A 20,832-nucleotide genomic window follows, 5' to 3' on the forward strand; every position below is an offset into this window, starting at 1 on the left:
CCATAGGTATACACTAGAACCTACCCTGCTTGAAATTGATTAGGGGGGTATCCAAGAAGCATTAACTTGATGTGCGATAGGGCTTTTTTGTGTGCTACTGGTGTTGAGTGGAAGGCGCCCTTGGTGCCTTTTTATCCTCTATTGCTCCTTTTTTGTTAAATAGACTGGATGACCTGGACAAAAATACAGGGATCTGCAGAGTAAGACTAATGATATAGAAAATTGTTCTAGACATTAAAGTTCTGAAATTTGATATAAACATTCCTTATTCAGATTGTATCAACGGGTAAATTTTGACACACAAAGCATCATACAAATAATGTCTGGCTGATCACATTATTTGAAAACGTGTGGTAAGCCAGTCTCTCTAACAGTCATTATTCAACTGCATAAATATCCACCCAAAAACTTGACAGACTACAAAAATATATTTTTTTAAACAAGTTACTCTGACATACAACTGACACCACAAACTACTGCTTATGAAGAACTATGATATGGCTATAAGGTGTCACTCACAGCAAATTCGACATGTTCCCGATAACAGAGCAGGCAGGGGAAGATTGTAAAAGCAGCACATGAAGGGAAGGGAGCACAACTGGGAGAACACATCACAGGTGAGCAAGAGTTAACACGGAGAGTGGGTGTGGGAAAGAAGCACAAGGACGAACAAGAGCAACACAGGAGGGGAAAGAAGCACACAAGGGATACAGCTGGAAAACACATGTAATGGTGGAGAGGTTACGGAAAACAAAAAAGTGGTTTCCTAAAAGAGAGCAGTGGAAGAACACAAGTAAAGTGGCTATCCTCCAGGAAGGACAAGGCAATCCATCAAATAAGAAGCAAGCACATGAAATTGACAATAACAACAACCAATGATAAGCAGGGAGCAGGCTTTAAGCCCACTGTATGATCGGGTAAGCTGCCAATTGGTCTGTTTCCACCAGACAGCTTGTGCTGTCTGATAGGCTCCACACAGCACTAAGCATGTTTTAAAACTCTCCAATGCAAATGCTGAGTATTTACCTAACGTAATTACCACATCGAAGTCTGGCATTTCACTTAGTAAATCAATATCAGCTCTACATCATAAGTTAGAAATATTTGTTAAAGAGAACTGCGTCCAAGTGATACCCATACACCGTCAAGAAATATATTACTCCTTGTATATTTTGTGCTGAGCAAATATGTACCAAGACCCTGTTGTGTAAAAGAATGCGTGAACACTAATTCTTCATCCAAGCAACATATTTCTCACGTTAGGGTCTGGGCAGAGCACTTAACATGTAATACCTTCCTTCTCCATAGTGACACACGTTAAAACAGTCTGTTGATTCCAAATAATTTTTATCCACCTCTTTACTTTCACTCATAAAATACTTTAGGGTCCCATTTTCTTCCCACGAATCCCAAAAGCTCAAACCAATCTGCCACAGCACCAATGCATCGTAAGCGAACAATGAGCACTTTAGAGAAGCAATCTTGCCAGTCAACAAACAACTGACCCGCTACCTCGAGGAGAACAGCATCCTGGACCCGTCCCAGTCCGGGTTCCGCAGCAACCACAGCACCGAAACTGCCCTCATCGCCACCACTGAAAACATCAGGACCCTGCTAGACAACGGAGAAACCGCGGCCCTCATCTTCCTGGACCTGTCAGCCGCCTTCGACGCGGTCTGCCACCGCACACTACGAACACGCCTCCACGACGCCGGGATCCAAGAGAAGGCCCTGGACTGGACCACCTCCTTCCTCTCCGGCAGAACACAGAGCATCCGCCTCCCCCCCTTCCGCTCCAAAGCCACCAAGATCATTTGCGGCGTACCCCAGGGGTCATCCCTCAGCCCAACGCTGTTCAACATCTACATGGCACCGCTCGCCCACGTCACCCGACTACACGACCTCAACATCATCTCCTACGCCAATGACACCCAACTGATTCTCTCCCTCACCTAGGACCCCCACACCGCCAAAATCAACCTCCACGAAGGAATGAAGGCCGTCGTCGAATGGATGAGGAACATCCGACTGAAGCTGAACTCTGACAAGACGGAGGTTCTCATCCTCGGATCCACCCCTTCAGCCTGGCACGACTCCTGGTGGCCGACCGCACTGGGAACCGCTCCAACACCCACCGACCACACACGCAACCTAGGGGTCATCCTCGACTCCACCCTCTTCATGACTAAACAGTTCAACGTCGTCTCTTCCTCCTGCTTCAACACCCTTGCCACAAGATCTACAAGTGGATCCCCACCGAAACGAGAAGAACGGCCACCCAGGCCCTCGTCAGCAGCAGGTTGGACTACAGAAACGCCCTCTACGCAGGAGCCTCGGCGAAACTCCTGAAACGGCTTCAACCCCTCCAGAACACCTCTGCACGCCTGATCCTCGACATCCCTCACCGCAGCCACATCACACCCCACCTAAGAGACCTGCACTGGCTCCCCGTCAACAAGAGGATAACCTTCAAGCTCCTCACCCATGCACACAAGGCTCTCCACAACACCGGACCAGCGTACCTCAACAGCTGATTCAGCTTCTACACCCCCACCCGCCAGCTCCGCTCCGCCGACCTGGCCCTCACCACAGTCCCCCGCATCCAAAGAGCGACCTCCGGCGGCAGATCGTTCTCCCACCTCGCCGCCAAGACCTGGAACACCCTCCCCTTCCACCTACTACAGACCCAAGACCTGCAGACCTTCAGAAGACTCCTCAAGACCTGGCTTTTCAAGCAGTAGCAGCATTCCCCAACCCCCCAGCGCCTTGAGACCCTCACGGGTGAGTAGTGCGCTTTACAAATGCTATGATTGATTGATTAAAAAAAGTGCATCAATACAATTTTAGATAATAACTTAAAACAGAGGCAATGCAGGCAGGTGGGCCCATCCGGGATCTAGAAGCGGCAGGGAAAATACACATCGAGCTAACCACGAAATTGGCTGATGTGTTTTTTCCTCGTGTGTGTAGATGGGTAAATAATCGAAATAAAAGCTCCTGGTTTAATAATAATTGCTGCAAAGCTAAGAAGGATCTCTTGGATGCAGTGAAGGCGAAAGACAGGGCACTAATCAAGCTCTCTAGGGCCTCGTATAAACGGACCACCTATCAGGAAAAAAAAAACCTAGGAAGCAGAGAGGTGGGAATCCCTTAGGATCGCCCTCAATGATAAAAATCTGGAAACTTTCTGGCCCATAGTAAGCTCGGGTGACAGGGAAGGGAGATCGGCTATCGAGCCTAACATAGCGCCTGAAGCATGGAAACCCCACTTTGGGTCATTATATGCCATTAAGGATGGTGGCTCTGTCAATTCTACTCCCCCTAGCATGATAGCGGAGGTCCATTTGGCGGGGTTTTTGGAGATCACCATGACCGAGGTGGAAAACGCCATTAAAAAGTTACACCCTAGCAAAGCGCCAGGTTTAGACAAACTACCAGGGGACCTTTTCCGGGAAGAACCAAATATATGAGCACCATTTTTGTGTGCCCTTTTTAATGCTGTCCGGAAGGATATGGACCCCCACTACCCCCTATACCTGGCGTGGGGTCGGAGATAGTCCCTATACTTAAAAAAGGTTGTCCCCATTCACCCTACAACTATAAGCCGATTAGTTTAATTTACATCACTCAAAAACTCCTCGGCCGGGTGCTTCTGGACTGTCTCCAGGGCTGGATGGAGGAAGAACAAATACTAAGTCCTTACCAGGCCGGCTTCAGATCAAACATGTCAACCGTAGACCAGATATTCAGATTACAACTACTTTTCTTTTCTGGAAAACAGTGATTATAGAGGGTGGCAGCCTCTATCTTATATTTGTTGATCTGAAGTCGGCCTTTGATTTGGTTCCCCGGGAGAAGCTCTGGAAGGTGCTGAGTGATCTTGGGATTCCTCCTAATCTTCTCAAGGTCATAGAGAGGCTCCATTTGGGAAACTTTGCGCAAGTACGCTGTGGAGAATACAGGGAACTTACTTCTCGTTTCCCTGTCCAAAAGGGGGTACGATAGGGATGCGTTCTGGGCCCTACTTTATTTTGCCTTTTCATTAATGGTCTGGTTGATTATCTTACAAACATCAAGGACATCGATGCTCCCAAGTTAGCATCAGGGAGGGTGCCTGCGCTGATGTTTGCCGATGATACCCAGTTACTTTCAAAAACATTAACGGGCATCCAGCGCACGCTTGATGGCTTTGCTAATTTCTGCAAGCTGCGAGGGCTGGAGATCAATTTAAATAAATCCAAATACATGGTCTTCAACCCTCCTAGCACGTCCAGGCCAAACCCTTCGCTAAGTGGTTCTCTTTAAGAAAGAGTAAAGATATTTGATTATTTGGGAGTCACCCTGTCCGAGCATTTTGAATGGGGGCCCCAGTTGGCCAAGGCAAGACTGCGGTTCAGCCAGACAGTGGGTGATATAATGAAGATGTACAGAAGCTCAGTTTGTAAGCCAGTAGCCCCTGTGGTGGAAATCTACAAAGCTCAAGCAAGGGGTGCCACGTTATATGGGGTGGAGCTCTGGGGGCACTGCTCCACCTCTAATTTAGCGAAGGTTGAGAACAACTTTGTGCGGCAGCTCGTTGGCCTACCTTGCAGTACTCCTCTTATTCCCCTCCGTATGGATATGGGTATCAGGCCCCTTGAGCAAGAGATCGCCCTCAGACCACTGACATTTTGTAGGAGGCTTTGGGTGACCCCAGAGCTGTCTATAGGGCCGAGCTAAAGGAGCTTCTGACTTTAAGTACTATTAAAAAGCTCCTGTGGTTCTGCCACATAAGGGACCTAGCCTCCAAGCTGGGTAAACCGGGCCACTGGAGTACCCCCGAAATATCATGCCCCATGATGTCCAAAGAAAAAAGTGCTTCATGTGGTCGTTTAACAGCAGAATCTTTGCTAGTTAAAAATACATACAGTAAGGAACAGTTTCTGGACTTCATTTAACCCCTACTGGCTAGGAAACTTTACGTGCAATTTAGATTAGGGACTCTCCCCTTACTAGCAATTACCAGCAAGTGGGTCAAAGAACAAAAGGGGTATTGCCCTGCATGTAACCACAAGGTGGAGTCCGAAATACACGTTCTGTTCCTCTGTCCAGCCTATTGGTTGCCGCGGAAGCGCTGGTTAATACAACTCTGTAAGAACTTAGGCTTTGTGTATTGCACAGAGGTCTACGGAGTTTTAAAATATGATACTCACCCACCAATAGTCTTTGCTGTATCCCGATTTTTAAATAGCATGTGGCACATTCGATGAGCTACCCATAAGCAGAACCATGGAGCTGTAGAAGTGCACTGAATCTAGATAAAGTTAATTAATTATATGTATGCTCTGTGCTTAGTGCCGTAGTCCCATATTTTAGCTGGGTATTAATCCTTGAGTTTTGCTTATATCTAGTCCGCTGCATTTATCTTTTATCTTTTTAATTGACTGATGACTGTACCATGAGCTTTTTTACTCTTTCCGAGATTTTTAATTTGTGTATGTCCACTGGATGACTTGTTTAATATATGAATTTGAGAAATGTATAGTTTTTTAACCACAAAATGTATTATACTTGTTTTACTATGAACTGTACTTTGATGGCCCTAGTGGCCGAAATAAAGTCATTTGGATTGGATTCTTTCAAATTCATCACAAAATGTAGACACCTTTGTTCTGTCCAAGCTTGCCACAAGAACAAATCGACCTCTTATCGAGGAGACTGCAACATACCAGATCGCGGAAGGTATACTTTCCTCTTCATAAACAATCCCTCTAAAATGGAATAATCCGTCATTCCATCGAAAAGTCCAACCTCAGCCCCATACAATATTATTGGGATAATTGTTCCTCTAATAAACTGCCTCATCAGGAGTCCACCATAACATACAAAAATGTAATGTACGCCTGTAAGGACTGAAAGGCTTCAGTGTTTGGCCATTCTAGATGGTCCTTCTCGATAGTGATATAGCAAATAGCATTATCACGTATGGATACCTATTAACCACGTCAATGTTCCGACTTTTTAAAAAAATACCCTCTTGTGAATACCAAAATCTTAGTTGAATACTAACTTATTTAGTAAACAGTATTTCTGGAAGTAATCAGTTTTACGCTGTAGATCTAGGAGTTTTAGATCCAATAGGCTCAAACCATGAGCAAAGAGCATAGAACTTACAAGGAAGTTACTCACTTTCGGTGACTAACAATTGGATTTATCAATGTTTGCAAGAAGATCAGCAATTAACAAAGGAAGTGAGGTTGGTACTGATAAACAAATTGTTATTGGCTGTTCCATGCATACAATTTCTTTGATAAGCGACCACTAACTAGAAGCTTCACCAGAATACATAGTTAACTGTGCAATATTTGGATTATAGCCATTAAATCTGTTGGAATTCTTAAAGCTTTCAGATTTCCCCATAAGAGTTAACAGTCCACCCAATTGAAAGCAGCTTCAAAACAACTAAACAATGAACCTGTTTTCTTTACCGGCCTACTAGCCACCGCTCCAAGATCAGAACACTGAACCATTGTGAAACAATGCTGTTGAAAACTAGCTTACTCTTTAAGGATTAAATAATCTTCTAATATCCATACCTTTGATTTCATAAGGACCAGCTTAGTAAATACATTTAATTCTGTTTCCTTAAGGGAAATAAGCCTGTAATTAGCAGGGCCATATTCAAGATTTTTTTAAATAAATTGATTTAATAAAAGCACCATTTCATTCTGGGGGTATTTTACCTCTTAAGATATTTCAATCCCATTGATAGATGGCAAAGGCTAGACAGGTTGTTGGCAAAAAGGTCGTAGGATCCCTTGAGGTGCTAGCAGTGGTAGAGGGCAGATTGCTACCATGAATGAAAAGGTAGAGAAATTAACTTGGAAGATAATTTTCGATTAAAACAAATTCCTATGATGGTCCACAGCTGAGGTTCGACCATACCAAGGCTCATTTTACACTGCCAACATTACTGTGTCCAAACTGGCAAATGACAGACTCCAGGCACTTAACCCTGGTCCTCTTGTCCCCGCTTACTCTGAATCAGCAAGTCCTCTAGTAATATGATACTGATTCTTTATGTTTCCCCAAAAGACCCTGCAGCCTTTGAAAGACAAGTGACTCCTGTGATCTTTTTAAGTTAACTCCACCTACCCAACCCCCAAACGTAACAGCACTGAAGGCAGCAATTCTCTTCTTTCACATAACAAAGTTATCCTCTGCTCAGTATCAACATATCCTAAGGCTCCAATAATTCCAACCAGCTTCATCAGGAAGCAGTGTTTCGTGAGGACTCCGTGTTACCAGCCCAAGAAAACAATCATTCTTTGATCTTCTGTGCAATTCATTTCACAGTTGACATCCTGTTAGAATAACCATACCCCTCCAATCAATTTGCCTTGACCGCCCTAGGGCCTCCTCCTCCACAGTCCTGATGAAGACCCGCTTGTGACACTCCACCAAGCGCCCATAGGGTTGAAACGTCGACGATCTATTGTGGCACTGATTGCAGGACATAGTTGTTACCAACTATTTAATTTGGTTAACTTACTTGTTACTGCATTTTGAATCTGGCCTTTCAAAAACAAACCACATTCCCCCACCCTCACCTCACTGCACTATGTATTTATATCACCACTGAGCACCACTATCTCACTATTGTGTATCACTGTATGAATTTGGAAGTATAAAATTCTGCAATGTGTTTCTGTTTATCGAATGTTATCAATTCGGATACATAAATCAATGAAAATCCTTGCTCTGTGTTCTTGTTCCTCTTTCCCCTTTTGTTCAAGAAATGTTTTTGCTTTCAGAAATGTATTATATGTTATGCTGAAGTAACTACGGCTAACTACAATACGCATTGTTTCTACCCAAGGGAACCATTGTTCTTTATACGTAACAGCACTGAAGGCAGCAATTCTCTTCTTTCACATAACAAAGTTATCCTCTGCTCATTATCAACATATCCTAAGGCTCCAATAATTCCAACCAGCTCCATCCCTTTGACATAATCAATCAGCTGCTTCCCACCACGCCAAGACCGTCAGGTAGGTTATGTACTTAGCTACATAAAATAAAAATCTGTTGTTTGCATATTACGCAATGGGCTTCACAGAAGACACATTAACGCTCTATGCTACTTTAGGAGTCAAATTTTGATTAGACAAAACAGATCTTTCCAGCAGGTGCATTAATCAAAAGAGCTAACTTACCATTATTATTCCTTAGATTTATTAGGCACGCAAAGTGCTCAGCAATAGAGGTCATAACCCCATAAGATACTTTTAAAATGCAGCCTTTGCAGCCAATTAAGCCAGAACAGATTTGCAGTCACGTTTGTCCTTGTGGACAATTTCTTGGTGGAAAAGTTAACAACAAAAAAATGCATAAGCTGACCGTCAGACTGATTTACTTGACTCTTCCCCTCGTGACTCATCCACCTTTTTGATGTCATACATTCATCCCCAGTTTATGAGTTTACGGAGTAACGTTTTTCAAGTTTCAGCACTGACCCCCACACACGCCTCCCCTCCCAACCCTTCTTCAATAAACCCAGGTAGGCAATCTCCCAAACATATTTCATTCAGCGTGGTCACACTTAGGCCTTTCTATGCTACCTATTTCCCAGGGTCTCTACATATAGTCCCCCCTTCTCCCCCATCAGTATATTAGTGTGTTTCGCCAGGTTTACGCCCATTCCCTTTCTGATGAGGCTTAGTAAAAAATAAAAGAAGCAAATTCTTTGGTCCTGATAATCTATCCACATGTATGCCCCCTCTCCAACAGCCTCAACAGTTACCCTTGTGCAATCCCCAACAGCCTGACCTCCCTCGCTCCTTTCCTTCTATTCTATTCCAACACGTATGTGTTATTATTCTCAACCCAAACCCTAGATCCGGTCTTCTTCGCATGAAGTTAACATTCTATAGTCCCCTTTCTTGGGCCGCGTCTCTGGGTGCGCACTCACCTGCGCAGTACTGGAAGCCTGCCGGGAAGGGAGAGTGTGCGGCGAGCTCCAGCCGGATCACCACCAAAGAAACACTCATAGGTTAGACAGGACGAGGGACGCCTACCACGAATACAAAGCGGGAAGAAAAAAACAAGCAGAAAATAGAACTGAAAATTAAATCCACTATGACATGGGGGAATAAGGGGATAAACGTCTACAGACAGGCCTACGGCCCGGACCTAAGGATCAGTTTGTTATTATCAGCGCTTTACGCTTCCGCCCGCGTGCTACAGTCTCAACCATGACGTATTCCCCTGTCACGTGACGTAGCCAATCACAAACAGATGATTCAACCACTAGACAGCAAAAAGTGAAATTCTCCGTATCCACTGGAGGGCCATATTAGGTGTAAGCGAAAATGTGGGTGAGCCGTTTTCGCTGTGCTTCACGACGAAGCACAGAAAGTGTCATTGGAACTTGAATAGGCTTCTTAACAGGTACGTGCGAGTGACCCTAATAATACCCAACTCTACCTTTGGACTGTAGCGCGAGCAAAGTGCCATTGTAGTCCCTTGACTATGTCGAGGGCAGAGGTCGATAGTAGATGAAGTTGAGCTTTCTCATTGACACACGCACGCGCTGTGGGAAGAGTTGGGGTGCTGTACTGAGGCAACGACTACCTCCCCTAGAGGTAACTCAGTGTGTGTTTTTTTTTGCCCTTTGTTGCTGGTCGCTGCTCGCATGTTACTTAACACAGTAATAAACGAACTCCTATTTTTTCCCCCTAAAGTACGATACGATTTGAGATTGAACTCTAATGCTGGCAGTTATGAGAACCATGGCAGAGGACGTGAACTATTGTATTTTAAGGCTGATACAATTGTTGTGAATATTCTTTTATGTCTTCACGTTCTCTGGTGAGATGGAGAATGACAGTTTTATGGGATGTTCAGGCGAAGGCAGACGAGTTGTTGGTTGTGCTTTGCTGGGGTCTTTATGCCAATAAAGTGCGACTTCTAAATAACTGATTATGCTATATTCACCAGTGGCATAGCCTCTAGAATCACCTTTCAGACACAGTCCGTGCATGAAAAATAGAAGTGCAGGTACTCTGCATCAGACTTCCTGCTTGTTTCTGGAAAGTGCTGGTAGTTTCCAATTAACAGATCAGTATTACATTTCCCTTGAGAAGTGCAGGTACTCTCCTTCTCCAAATAAAAACGTGCAGGCACTCAGTACCGGCCCATTTAAAGCACTGCACAGTGCACCTTACGTTAAAACACCTGTAGTACCGCTTAGTTGGGTGGGTGAGTGTTGGGCTCTCTTCTTTCTCAATAATATATAAAAAAAATAGCTCCGTGGGGAAACGTTTAAAACAAATATGCAGGATGATTCGTCCGGTGCAACGTTATTTCTTCCTGTGTGATGCTGTTGTAGTTTTGAGATCTCTAGAACCCTGGCTTTAAAAACACAGACCTATTTAATAAACAGCTGTTGGCTAAGTTTGCCGTGTTGCTTTGCCTGTTGCTTTGTTCAAGAGTTTCAGATCTCAAATCTATAGATTTACGCTGGGTCATTTTCACTACATGACCTGTATAGCTCTCAGTAGTAAAGGGTTGAGACATAGTGCTTGACATTTGAAGGGAATAAAGTAAACCCAGGTTAATTTTTCTTGTTATACTGCTCAGCCCTATATTGATTAGTATCTCATCATGCTCAGTGGGGGAAAAAAGTAGGGAAACTGTGGGCGAAGAATCAGGGGGTGGGAATAACCCAAGGATTGGATCAGTAGGTGGAGTCAGAGGTGTGGCTGAATGCGCAAAATATCCCAGTTTTTACTATTTGTTTGGCATTTCACTGCCCAGTTACCGCTTATTGTGTTATTTCATTCAACCAATAGATAAACATGATTATTTAAGGATAAATATGAGTCATAGACATCAAAATAAATTCACAAAGTGGGATATGTTTCCAATCACAGAATGCCCCAAATACACTTAAAAGGTGGAAGCACAAGCCATTTGTCTCTGAGCCATGGAGTTTCTGTTATCAGCACTTCTCCTCCCTTTTTCCACAAGAAGAGTTAATTATGACTGGCAAAATATCCTAGTTTGCAAATGTTTTCTATTTAATTATGGTTCTGCCATATTTGCCACGTAATACAAGAACTGCTGCATAATCTGACAATTTTAACTGATTAATTGTTTGTAGCTCAAACGGATCGAAAGTTGTGTTTCTGCAAAGTGGGCGACGACCCTTTGCAAAGGTTGACTGATTACCTTTCTCACTGCTGCATTTGTATGTTACACTGGTACGAATAAGGCAAAACCTTTCCAAAGACTGTTAGCATGTGTACAAATGTCAAAATAATAAAATATTAGAAAATAGACTGCATTACGCTGCAGACTTTTTTTTGCTGCATAATTTAGTCAACACTACGACATAATTTTCTCCTTCTTTGCTGCATAATTCCAATGGCCCCAAAGCAGGCAGCACGTGTTAAAAGTGCTTGTGAATGAAGCAGAGAGACTGTGAAGTTTGCTAACTTAGTTTGGTGTGCGTGCAAATCCTGCATTGCCGATCCCTGGTGAGTTGCAGCTACTACTCCTGAAACAAAGCCAATGGAGGTACCAATGGGTGAGGCGGACTGGCCTCAAGAGCAGGGCCGGCTTTTGCGCTGGTGGCGCCCTGTGCAACATTGTTTGTTGGTGCCCCCAAATGACCACGTCCGACATGGATTCCCTCACTACCACCCTTTAACAGTGCCCCTCAAGTTTCCATAACCACACTCTCTCAGATTCATTTAATTTGCAGCACCACTCATACCAGTGTAGGGTGTCAGAGCAATTTACATCACACACATTACACAGAGACAATCAATTTTACGTGTGTAAATCGCTGTATAGAAAATGTTAGATAAGACTAAGGACTACATGGTGTAGGAGTCACATGACAACCATACATATTCTTTGCAGCAGACCCATTAACCCTCTGTGCTACTCTTCCATGAGCCAAAACTCCAACTGAACAAAACTCCAAGAACATTATTCACCGGAGTTATCATGAGATTTTGTACTGTTGCCGAAAATTTCTGTAGGCCAGGGAGGAGGCAGCAAGCGCTTTAAAAACCATAATATACTTGCAAACACAATGCCAAGAGGTGTGGCGCAGCAGCCAGGGCGCCGGACTCCAGACCACAGGGGCTTACGGTTCGATCGCCTGCGGCAGGTAAGCCCAGCACCATGTGACTCTGGGCAATAGCTTGCTTAATCTTCCCGACAGCCCCCAGTGCCTTGACACCCTCGGGTAATTGTTCACGCTTTACAAATACTGGATTTCATTTCAATGCCCCCACCCAAAGTCAGAGCCCAGTGCGGTCACACCGGTCGCACTGCCCTATAGCCGGCCCTTCTCAAGGTTCATGTGACCTCAGTGACAGTCACTGTTGGTCTAGGGTGTGCTGCTTCATAGGCCTGTCCGCAAGTCTGGAGGTGACCTTCAACATGGATTGTGGTGGACAGGTCTTCAAGGCTAACCCGCACTTACCACTGCTAGGGTCTGCCTGCTGGTGCTGAGACACCAGGGCTTCTAAGGTCTAGCGAGGCCTTCTAAGGTCTATCACGGGAATGGGCTCCCTCAGGAGAGTGGTCTGGTGTACTGGTCATGAAAGCTGAACCTGGTATCCCAGTTCCAAATTCAGCATCTCTGACCATAGTGCCACAACCTTCCCCCCCCCCCCCCCCCCCCACCGAACACCATACTGCCTCACTGAGAGAAACTGCACTGCCTTCAACTAAAACCCAATTGTGCCAAGCTATAAACACCTGGATGCAGCTCAATTTAAATTATGCACTAGACAAGAGCAATATGGTGCCTACAAAAAAAGTAACATCCTAGAAAAAGCAAACACTCATAGGGAAATCAAAATTAAGTAAAGCAAGTGAAATGTAAGCAAGAACAACATGGTTACCTTCAGGGTCGGATTGGGAAGGCGGGCATTTGGGCATTGGCGGATGGGCTGACATCCAAGTGTCACCCATGGGCCGTTTTTTAAGCCCTGTGTCACCCCGCCCACAGAACCTTGCTAAATTCTGCAGCCCCCCAGCCAGGCCGCTGTATTGTAAGGCAGGCTGACTGTCAGGGCAGGGACTTGCGTCACAAGGCTTGCCGTAGCAGACCTCAGCTTAGCCCCTGGGGGCTGCACAGACAAAGCAGTGTTCCTTCTCCCCTGCCGGGCTGTCAAACACAGACGGGACTGGAAGAGTAGAGCAGCCTCACTGGGTGGTTCAGTGTCTGGTGATAACGGCCATGGCCCATCTTCACCTCAGTCCCCATTGCCCCCCACCTCCGAGGCCGACCCAGAAACTTTGTTTTTGGCTTCTTTCCACCTCTGCCAGGCCATAGCCATGAGGCTATAGTGGGCTGGGGAGGGGGTGCGTGGGAAGCGGCCTGCCTGGGAGCCAGTTGTTGCTCTGGCTGTAGGGTGATTCTCACCTCACTTCCTTGGGTTCCACCCAGCCCAAACGCACTGTCTTTCCCCTGGCCTCTCCCCCACTGGGCCATCACATCATTCTCCGGCATTGGTGGACGGGGAGGGAGAAAGTATTCAAGGGCTTTCCTTGGGGCCAGGTGTTGTCATCTTATCCTGTGTCTTTCTGCACTGAGTGTGTGGGGGGGCACCAGTGTGTGTGCATAGGCCTATCTGTAAGGCTACCTTGACCAGAGATGCCAACTTTGGAACTCGTGAACTGTGTTGGAGTCCCAGTATTAGCTCAACATCCTGTGATTCTGGGTAAATCACTTAATGTCCTGAGGCTAAAAAATAAAAACGAATTTGATCTCCTCTACCGCAACTGGTGTTCATATAAGTACATCCAATGCCTGTGGGTCCAGTTCACACTATACAAAACTACAAAAAAAAAAAGAACTGCCCATTGTTCATGTTTTAAAATGCAACAAACGCCAGAGAATGATAATTAAAGGAATCTTTATATGTAATAAAAACCTTATTCCTTTTTAACATAGCTTTTCTGCCTTAAGTTTAACGATCAGTCATGGGTCATTAGGGCAGCTTTGGAAATCAATACGAAGTGCATTTGCCTTAAATTCACTGTTTGAAATACATACTATTTAGGGTGATTGCCATTTACGTATAGCCCAGTATATTGAAATACCCATCAGATCAGGTGTTGTTGCACTTGGACCATTATATTTCACCTTGCCCGCCATGCCAAAAATCAGTGCTTCTAGTTTCTACCCACGTTACTGGCTCTATAAGCTATACAATGTTAAAAGTGCCAAACATTTATATAAACATGTGCCCAATGAGACTAATCAATTAGTGTTCAATGAAAGGGCACGATCCGGGAATGTGGGCACCTTAATAGGTCTCTCCTGGCGTAGGCTGCGCGCATGCGCAGTCTTGCTGGCGAGATTTAGTGTTAACGGGTGATTTCTGTAAGGGGCTTTAAGCCCCGCCCCTCTGTTCCATTGGCTGGCGTCACCGTTTATGGTAAACGGTGGCCAGCCATTGGAACAGAGCTGTGCATGACGTATTTGCTTTGTTTTTTGAGCCGTCCCACTTGGACGGACTCGCGTGAATTACGTTGGTTGCAAAAGGTTTCTTATCTTTATGGGGCCAAACACATGGCCTCATAAAGACAAGAAACCTTTTGGCAGAAGCCGAGCAAATACGTCATCGAAGTCTGCTCGCTTCCAGCCTTTGAAGAGCTTTAATATGAGGGTCACGCAGGCAATGTTCGATACGATCAGAGCGCCTTCCTCCTGGGCAGCCCTCCCCTGCCCGCTCCGCACAGCCTCGCCGAGATGAAGACTCCGTTCTACCCGGCCTACCCGCTGCCTTGGCAGCCCGTCGCCCTCCTCCTTGTCGCCTGCCTCCAGTACCGCCTGCCCCTCGCCGCACCGGGGCCCCTCAAGCACGGGTCCCCGCACCATCCACTGCAGCAACCGGCAGACACACCGCACTTTGAACAACATCCTGAGCCGCCCCGCGCTCTCCTGTCCGTCCGCCCTGAGCCCGGGGGGCGCCGGCCCCGGGGGGCTGCTGGCGGGCCTGCCCCGCTTCGCCAGCCTCAGCCCCCCGCCGCTGCCCTCCGGCCTCTACTTCAGTCCCGGTGGCGCTGTGGCCCGCTATCCCAAGCCCCTGGCTGAGCTGCCGGGAAGGACGCCCATCTACTGGCCTGGGGTGGTGCAGGGCCCGCCCTGGAGGGACGCCAGACTCGCCTGCGCCCCCGTGAGTACCTTCTGCGATACAACACTCCCCGGGTCTTACCAGGCGCTTCTGGAGGGAGAGCGGAGGATGTCTCAAGAAAACGACATCGATAGGCTGATGCTCAAGGTAAGAGGCTTGGGAGGCACAGTCTAATGGGCACTTTAACCCTGTGAGAGGTAGGTGCATTTGTGGGAAGGCAGGGGTGAGCAGAAACTGGGGGTTTGCTTATCAGCGATTGTGAGAAGTTGGCCTGATATATTTATTTATTTATATCATTTGTAGAGCGCATGAATCATCCCGTATGGGGTATCTCCGCGCTAAGGACAGATAGAGGTGGTGGCTGAGTGTTTAGAAGAGTGATGTTTTAAGTTTTTTTCTAAAAGGCAGGTAGTTATTGCAGAGACGGATATCCAGAGGTAGCTGGTTCCACAATAGCGGGGCAAGATAGGAGAATGCTTTGCCTCCTAGTCTGGTTTGTTTTATCCTTGGAATGGTGAGGAGACCTTTTTCTTGGGAGCGGAGGGTACGTGACGGGGTATATCTGACTAGTTTATCCGCCAGATATGTCGGTCCCATTTGATTAAGGCCTTTGAAAACCAGACAGCAGATTTTAAACTGTATCCTTTTTCGTATTGGTAACCAGTGTAGCCTGCGGAGAAGGGGGAGAGAGGGGGTTCGTTAGGGTGCACTGGCTATCAGGCGAGCTGCTGTGTTCTGGACCACCTGTAGGCTGTTCAAGGAGGATTCCTTTGCGGCGATTAGCAGAGCATTGCTGAAGTCCAGACGGCTGAGTACTAAAGCGTGTACCAGAGTTTTCCGAGTGGAAGGGGGGAGAAAGTGGAATACTCTCCGGAGTAGGCCAAGGGCATGGAAGCAAGCTCGTTTGGTGGAAGTTATATGATCGTCCAAATTGAGTTTGCTGTCTATTCAGACCCCCAAGATTTTTGATCGCTAATTAATGGGAAGGGGGCAGGCCTAGTTCTTCTGACCACCAGCTCGGTGTCCAGCTAGTAACTGCATACTTAAATAGCATTATTTCTGTTTTTCCTGCATTGAGCTGTAGGAAATTATTGCTCATCCATGATGTTATTGTTTTCATGCCTTCCGAGAAGATGTTTTTAGTGTTGGGGGAGTCTTTATCAAAAGAAAGAAGCAATTGGGTATCATCTGCATAGGAGATAGGGGTGAACCCAATGTTTCTCAGGAGAGTAGCAAAAGGGGCGACGTATACGTTGAATAGGGAGGGGCTGAGACAGGAGCCTTGCGGTACTCCCTTTGTTACCGACGTAGTCTCGGATTTGAACGGTCCTAGGTTTACTGTTTGGGTTCTTCCATTGAGGAAGTCTCGTAGCCAGTCTAGAGCAGCGCCCTGTATTCCTATAGTTTGCCGTCTTTCTAGCAAAATCTGGTGTGAGATGGTGTCGAATGCAGTGGACAGGTCGAGCAGAATAAGAATTACCGCTCGGCCCGCGTCTGTCTGCATTCGGATGTTATCTATGACATTGACTAGGGCGGATTCTGTGCTATGTCGAGGGCAGAATCCTGACTGTGAGTGGTCGAGGCAGCCGGATGATTCAATGAATGCAGAAAGGTGAGTGTTGATATGTTTTTCCAACAATTTGCTATGCAGAGGGAGTAAAGAAATTGGTCGGTAGTTGGATATCACATCGGGGGGCAGTGTGGTGTTTTTTCTTATGGGCATGATCTGTGCCGCTTTCCATTCATCGGGAAGTTTGCCTTCCTCGATGGATTTGTTGAGAATGTGAGAGAGGGGTGCTGCAAGTTCCGCTGCTAGGCTTTTTGATACTTTTGCTGGAATAAGGTCCTTGGGGGAACCTGACTTGGTGGATCTCAAGAGAGATTCTGTTTCTTGAATCGTAAGCAAAGGGAATTCTTGGAGGATAAGTGAGTTAGATGGGGGGGGGAGGCTTTTGTGGTATGTGGGTTGTGCGTAGTTGTGGTGGTTATTTTGTTATATATATCGTTTATTTTTTGTGAAAAATGGTTGGCTATGTTGACACATAATGTCTGGGTGGGTTCATCTTCTGGGTTGCAGGCTTTGGGATTAATGAGGGTGTTAAGTACTTGAAAGAGGACTTTGGGGGTGTTATTTGTTGCCTCTAATTGGTTGGCTATGTGATTTTTCCGGGCAAATTTTATGTTTTTATGGTAAGAGTCCAGGGCTGATTTGTATTTTTCCTTGTCCAGGGTGTCCTGAGTTCTACGCCATTGCCGTTCAATTTTTTTGCAGTGGCTTTTTTCTGCACGGAGGTCTCCGGAATACCAGGGGGTCTGTATGCGTTTGGGGGTGGCAGAAGAGTGTTTGAAAGGAATCAGGGCATCTATGGTGGATTTGATTGAGTTCTGGAAGGTGGTTATACATGTGTCCATAGAGTCAGAGGCAGATTGTTGGGGAGGAATGAATGTGTCGCGAAATAATGTAGGAGTTCATTTATGCCATTGTCTGTATTCTCGAGATAATGATTTTTTCGTGGTTGTATAATCGGAGGGGCCTGTAAGATTGAATTCTATAGTGGAGTGATCAGACCAGGTCAGCGGGTTAGTTGATCTATATTTTGTGTGCAGTGAGTTGGAAAATACTAAATCCAGGGTATGGCCTCCAATATGTGTGGGAGCATTGTTAATTTTTGTAAGTCCTAGCGTTGGGAGCTTGGTCAAAAGGGTAGCTGCTTCTGGGTTGCTAGGGATCTCACTGTGGACGTTGAAATCACCTAGAAGAAGGAATTTGTTGAATGATATCACGTGTGAGGCAATCATATTTAGGAGGTGGTAAATGGAGTCAGAGATAGGACCAGGAGGACGATACACAAGTGCACCTTTCCAACTCAGTTGAGAATGAATATCAATTCTGATGGTTAGGATTTCGATTTTGTCGCTAGTATAATGGTCAAGTATTGTTGCTTTTATTGGGTCTTTGTATATGATGGCTAACCCACCACCTGCCTTACGTGGTCTGTCAACTTTGAGCATATGATGTCACTAGTTCTAGTGTACACCTTGTATCAGTCCAAACAACCCTTATGGTGATTGGTTGTAAAGTCAACCTTATAGACCAGCTATCCTAGTGGTAGCATGGACAAGAGCAGTCTTAGGCTAAACTCTGTATGGCATGTGAAGCCAGCTGTTATACCATTACAATTCCTTGAATACCAAATGAAAGGACACCACACCAGGTATATATAAAATTAGAATGTATTTATTCTAACATATACCCTCAGCACTCTTTATGAGTTCAGAGGTCAAAGTACAAACAATTTCTTAAGTAGCATACGTTAAGTTACACAGGAAAATACAGTTAGGCCCAGGGGCCACACAAACCATATACTAAGAAAGTGGTATAAGTACCACGTCACGAACAGGGAGTAGGCCTAGGGAATCGCTGGGGCTACACTACCCTACCAATAGTTAGGAAGTGGGAGGCCCACGGGAAGCGTGTGCAGTGTGGAAACACACACGCGGGTTACATTAAAGTCAATGGGAATGTAACAGTTAGAAATAGGAAGAATAAGGACACTTCCGAAGTAACTAGGAGGAAGCAACTAAAGACTTAGACACTTGGATAGTCAATATCCACTGGAGCACTGGAGTACTCGCTTTACCTCACCCACAGGAGACTGGTGCATAGGTGTGAAGATGTGTCAGGTGTCGTCGCTGGATCCTATGGATGCCTGAAGAACAGATGCTGGCAGGCGGCCAGGAGGAAGATGTCCGGTGGACCCAAGGATGGATCTTGGAAGAAGAACACCTGCAAGCAGAGGGGACAAAGTCTGGGTCACTAGCCAGTGACCGTGTGGAACCAGGAAGGAACCAGGCGATGTCGTGCAGAACACAGGTGATGTCTTGAAGCTTGTCTCTGCAGCTGCGTGGACCAGGAGGCGTTGAGGAGGACCAGAACCAGGGTACGAGCTGTCCCACGAAGGATCTTGCTGATGGCGGAGTCGACGTCCCGATTGGAGTCAACAAGCCTTGGCAAAGGCAACCCACGCGGAAAGGGAAATTCGCTTCAGGTGCAGACCAGGAAGGTCTGAGGTGCTTTTCTTTCACAGGGAAGCAAGGGCCAGTCTGGAGGAGCCAACCCAGCGGCGGAAAGTTAAGGGTTCGTCGTCACTGAGGCTACTAGCCAACGGGCCAGCAACCGGACAGACGCGTCGAGCAGGAAAATGCAGAAGGGCCCCACGCAGAACTCGTGGAGGGCTGATCTTCGGTGCAGATGGTGCTCGGGGTTGGGGCTTCTCAATCCCCAGAGCACAACTTCGAGGAGGCCTCAGAAGCTGCGCTGGAAGCTACTCGCCAATTTTCCCAGGTTGCCGGTCCCACGTCTCTCGTCGCCTCCACGGATCTCAGCTCGGCTGTGGATGTGGATCAGGGTCGGAGAAGTCTGGAAGTCAAGGCGCTGGTCGGGCTCTGCAGTCGGTTCCTCATAGAACTTGGGCAAAGCAAACGGCAGGTCGCTTGTTGGTGCCTGTTTGCACAGGGTGGCCACTCCTTGGCCAGAAGGGAGATTCTTCAGTCTTCTTGTCGTCGAATTTCGAAGGTCCAGAGTTTCGTGTCTAGTTTCAGTTCAGATAATCCAAAGTCCTAGGGACTCAGCTCCCACTCTTATACTAATCTGGGGGGCTGGGTTACCTGCTAGGTCCCTCCTATGGGTGGGACCAGGGAGGGGGGTGGTTACACCCCCTTCCCTTTGTCCAGTTTCGCGCCAGGGCTGGGGCTGGAGTGCCCCAGCAGCGGTTTGAACCGGGCTATGCATGGGACACCTTGTGTGCCCCAGGCAGTGTCTCGTTTCTTTCATCCCTCCCTGCCCCAATACACTAAGTCCTGTCTGGGATGGTGCTAGCACCTCCCAAGGCAGGAAACCTATTGTCCAAGCCTCCCTCACTGGAAGGACTCCCAGCAGCAGGAGGTCAGACTTGTGTCCGTGGTAGCAGCATCCATTTTGTGATGCTGGGGCTCTGGTTAACTTTAACCGGGTAGTAGGTCTTCAACATGTCTTTTCCCTCTAGAAGGGGGGGAATACTATCCTCATCGCCGGAAATGGTGTCGGGGTAGTATTCCAAAGTGTTAGACACCTTACACGATATGTTTTGATAAAGCCAAACCATAGTTACCATAACCGCGAGGATTATAAGGCACTTTAAGAGTATATGGTAAGCGATATCATAGAACAGCTATAAGGACATGGTTCCGAAAGCTGCAGAAAGGCTCAGCTCATGCTAGAGCACCATCTCACATGTTACCAAGCACTCTGCCTCCAGGATTGTTAAGGCCTGCCATAGGAGTGGCTTACAGGTTACCCATGTGTCTATATACAAGGTAGGTATAGGAATACTATACCTAAGCAAGGGGTGATTACACGACCTTGCCCCAGCTGAGTGATCAGCCAGTTGTGTCATGATGGGAGGCCAGCCAGGGGTGGCATAATACATGCTGCAGCCCCTGGTAGGCCTAGGGTACACCTATGCCCTGGGTACCTAAGGTACACTGTACAGGGCCCCATAAGGTGATCCTTACCAATTGGGTTATGTACCTAAAGTACATAGTATGAATTTAGAGAGAAAACAGCTGGGCTGTGGGTCTGATTAGCAGGCCCACAGCCACATCTAAGTCGAAAACCAGTGAAGCAAAAGCAAAAAGTGGGGGTGACCAT

The 20,832-nt window shown here is 46.6% G+C and overlaps 2 protein-coding genes across 9 annotated transcripts in view; one reads left to right on the top strand and one right to left on the bottom strand.

Moving 5' to 3' along the window:
• Positions 1-9,260, bottom strand: part of BRAP (BRCA1 associated protein) — a 252,112-nt gene extending 242,852 nt beyond the window's left edge. The window contains exon 1 of the mRNA XM_085633526.1: positions 8,951-9,260. Within this exon, the coding sequence (XP_085489652.1) occupies positions 8,951-9,029 (79 nt within the window). The 5' untranslated portion in view covers positions 9,030-9,260. The remainder of the gene's footprint in view (positions 1-8,950) is intronic.
• Positions 9,261-9,264: 4 nt separating this feature from the next.
• ACAD10 (acyl-CoA dehydrogenase family member 10) overlaps positions 9,265-20,832 on the top strand; it is a 482,886-nt gene continuing 471,318 nt past the window's right edge. For 3 of the 8 annotated variants that reach the window (XM_085633520.1, XM_085633524.1, XM_085633525.1), the window contains exon 1: positions 9,503-9,623. The gene's annotated coding sequence lies outside the window, so the exon portion shown is untranslated. Of the gene's footprint in view, positions 9,430-9,502; positions 9,624-20,832 lie in introns of those variants that run through there. The other 5 variants (XM_085633518.1, XM_085633521.1, XM_085633523.1 and 2 more) reach the window with 4 other exon arrangements.

Source organism: Triturus cristatus, chromosome 11, assembly GCF_964204655.1.
Source record: "Triturus cristatus chromosome 11, aTriCri1.1, whole genome shotgun sequence".
Classification (NCBI taxonomy): domain Eukaryota; kingdom Metazoa; phylum Chordata; class Amphibia; order Caudata; family Salamandridae; genus Triturus; species Triturus cristatus.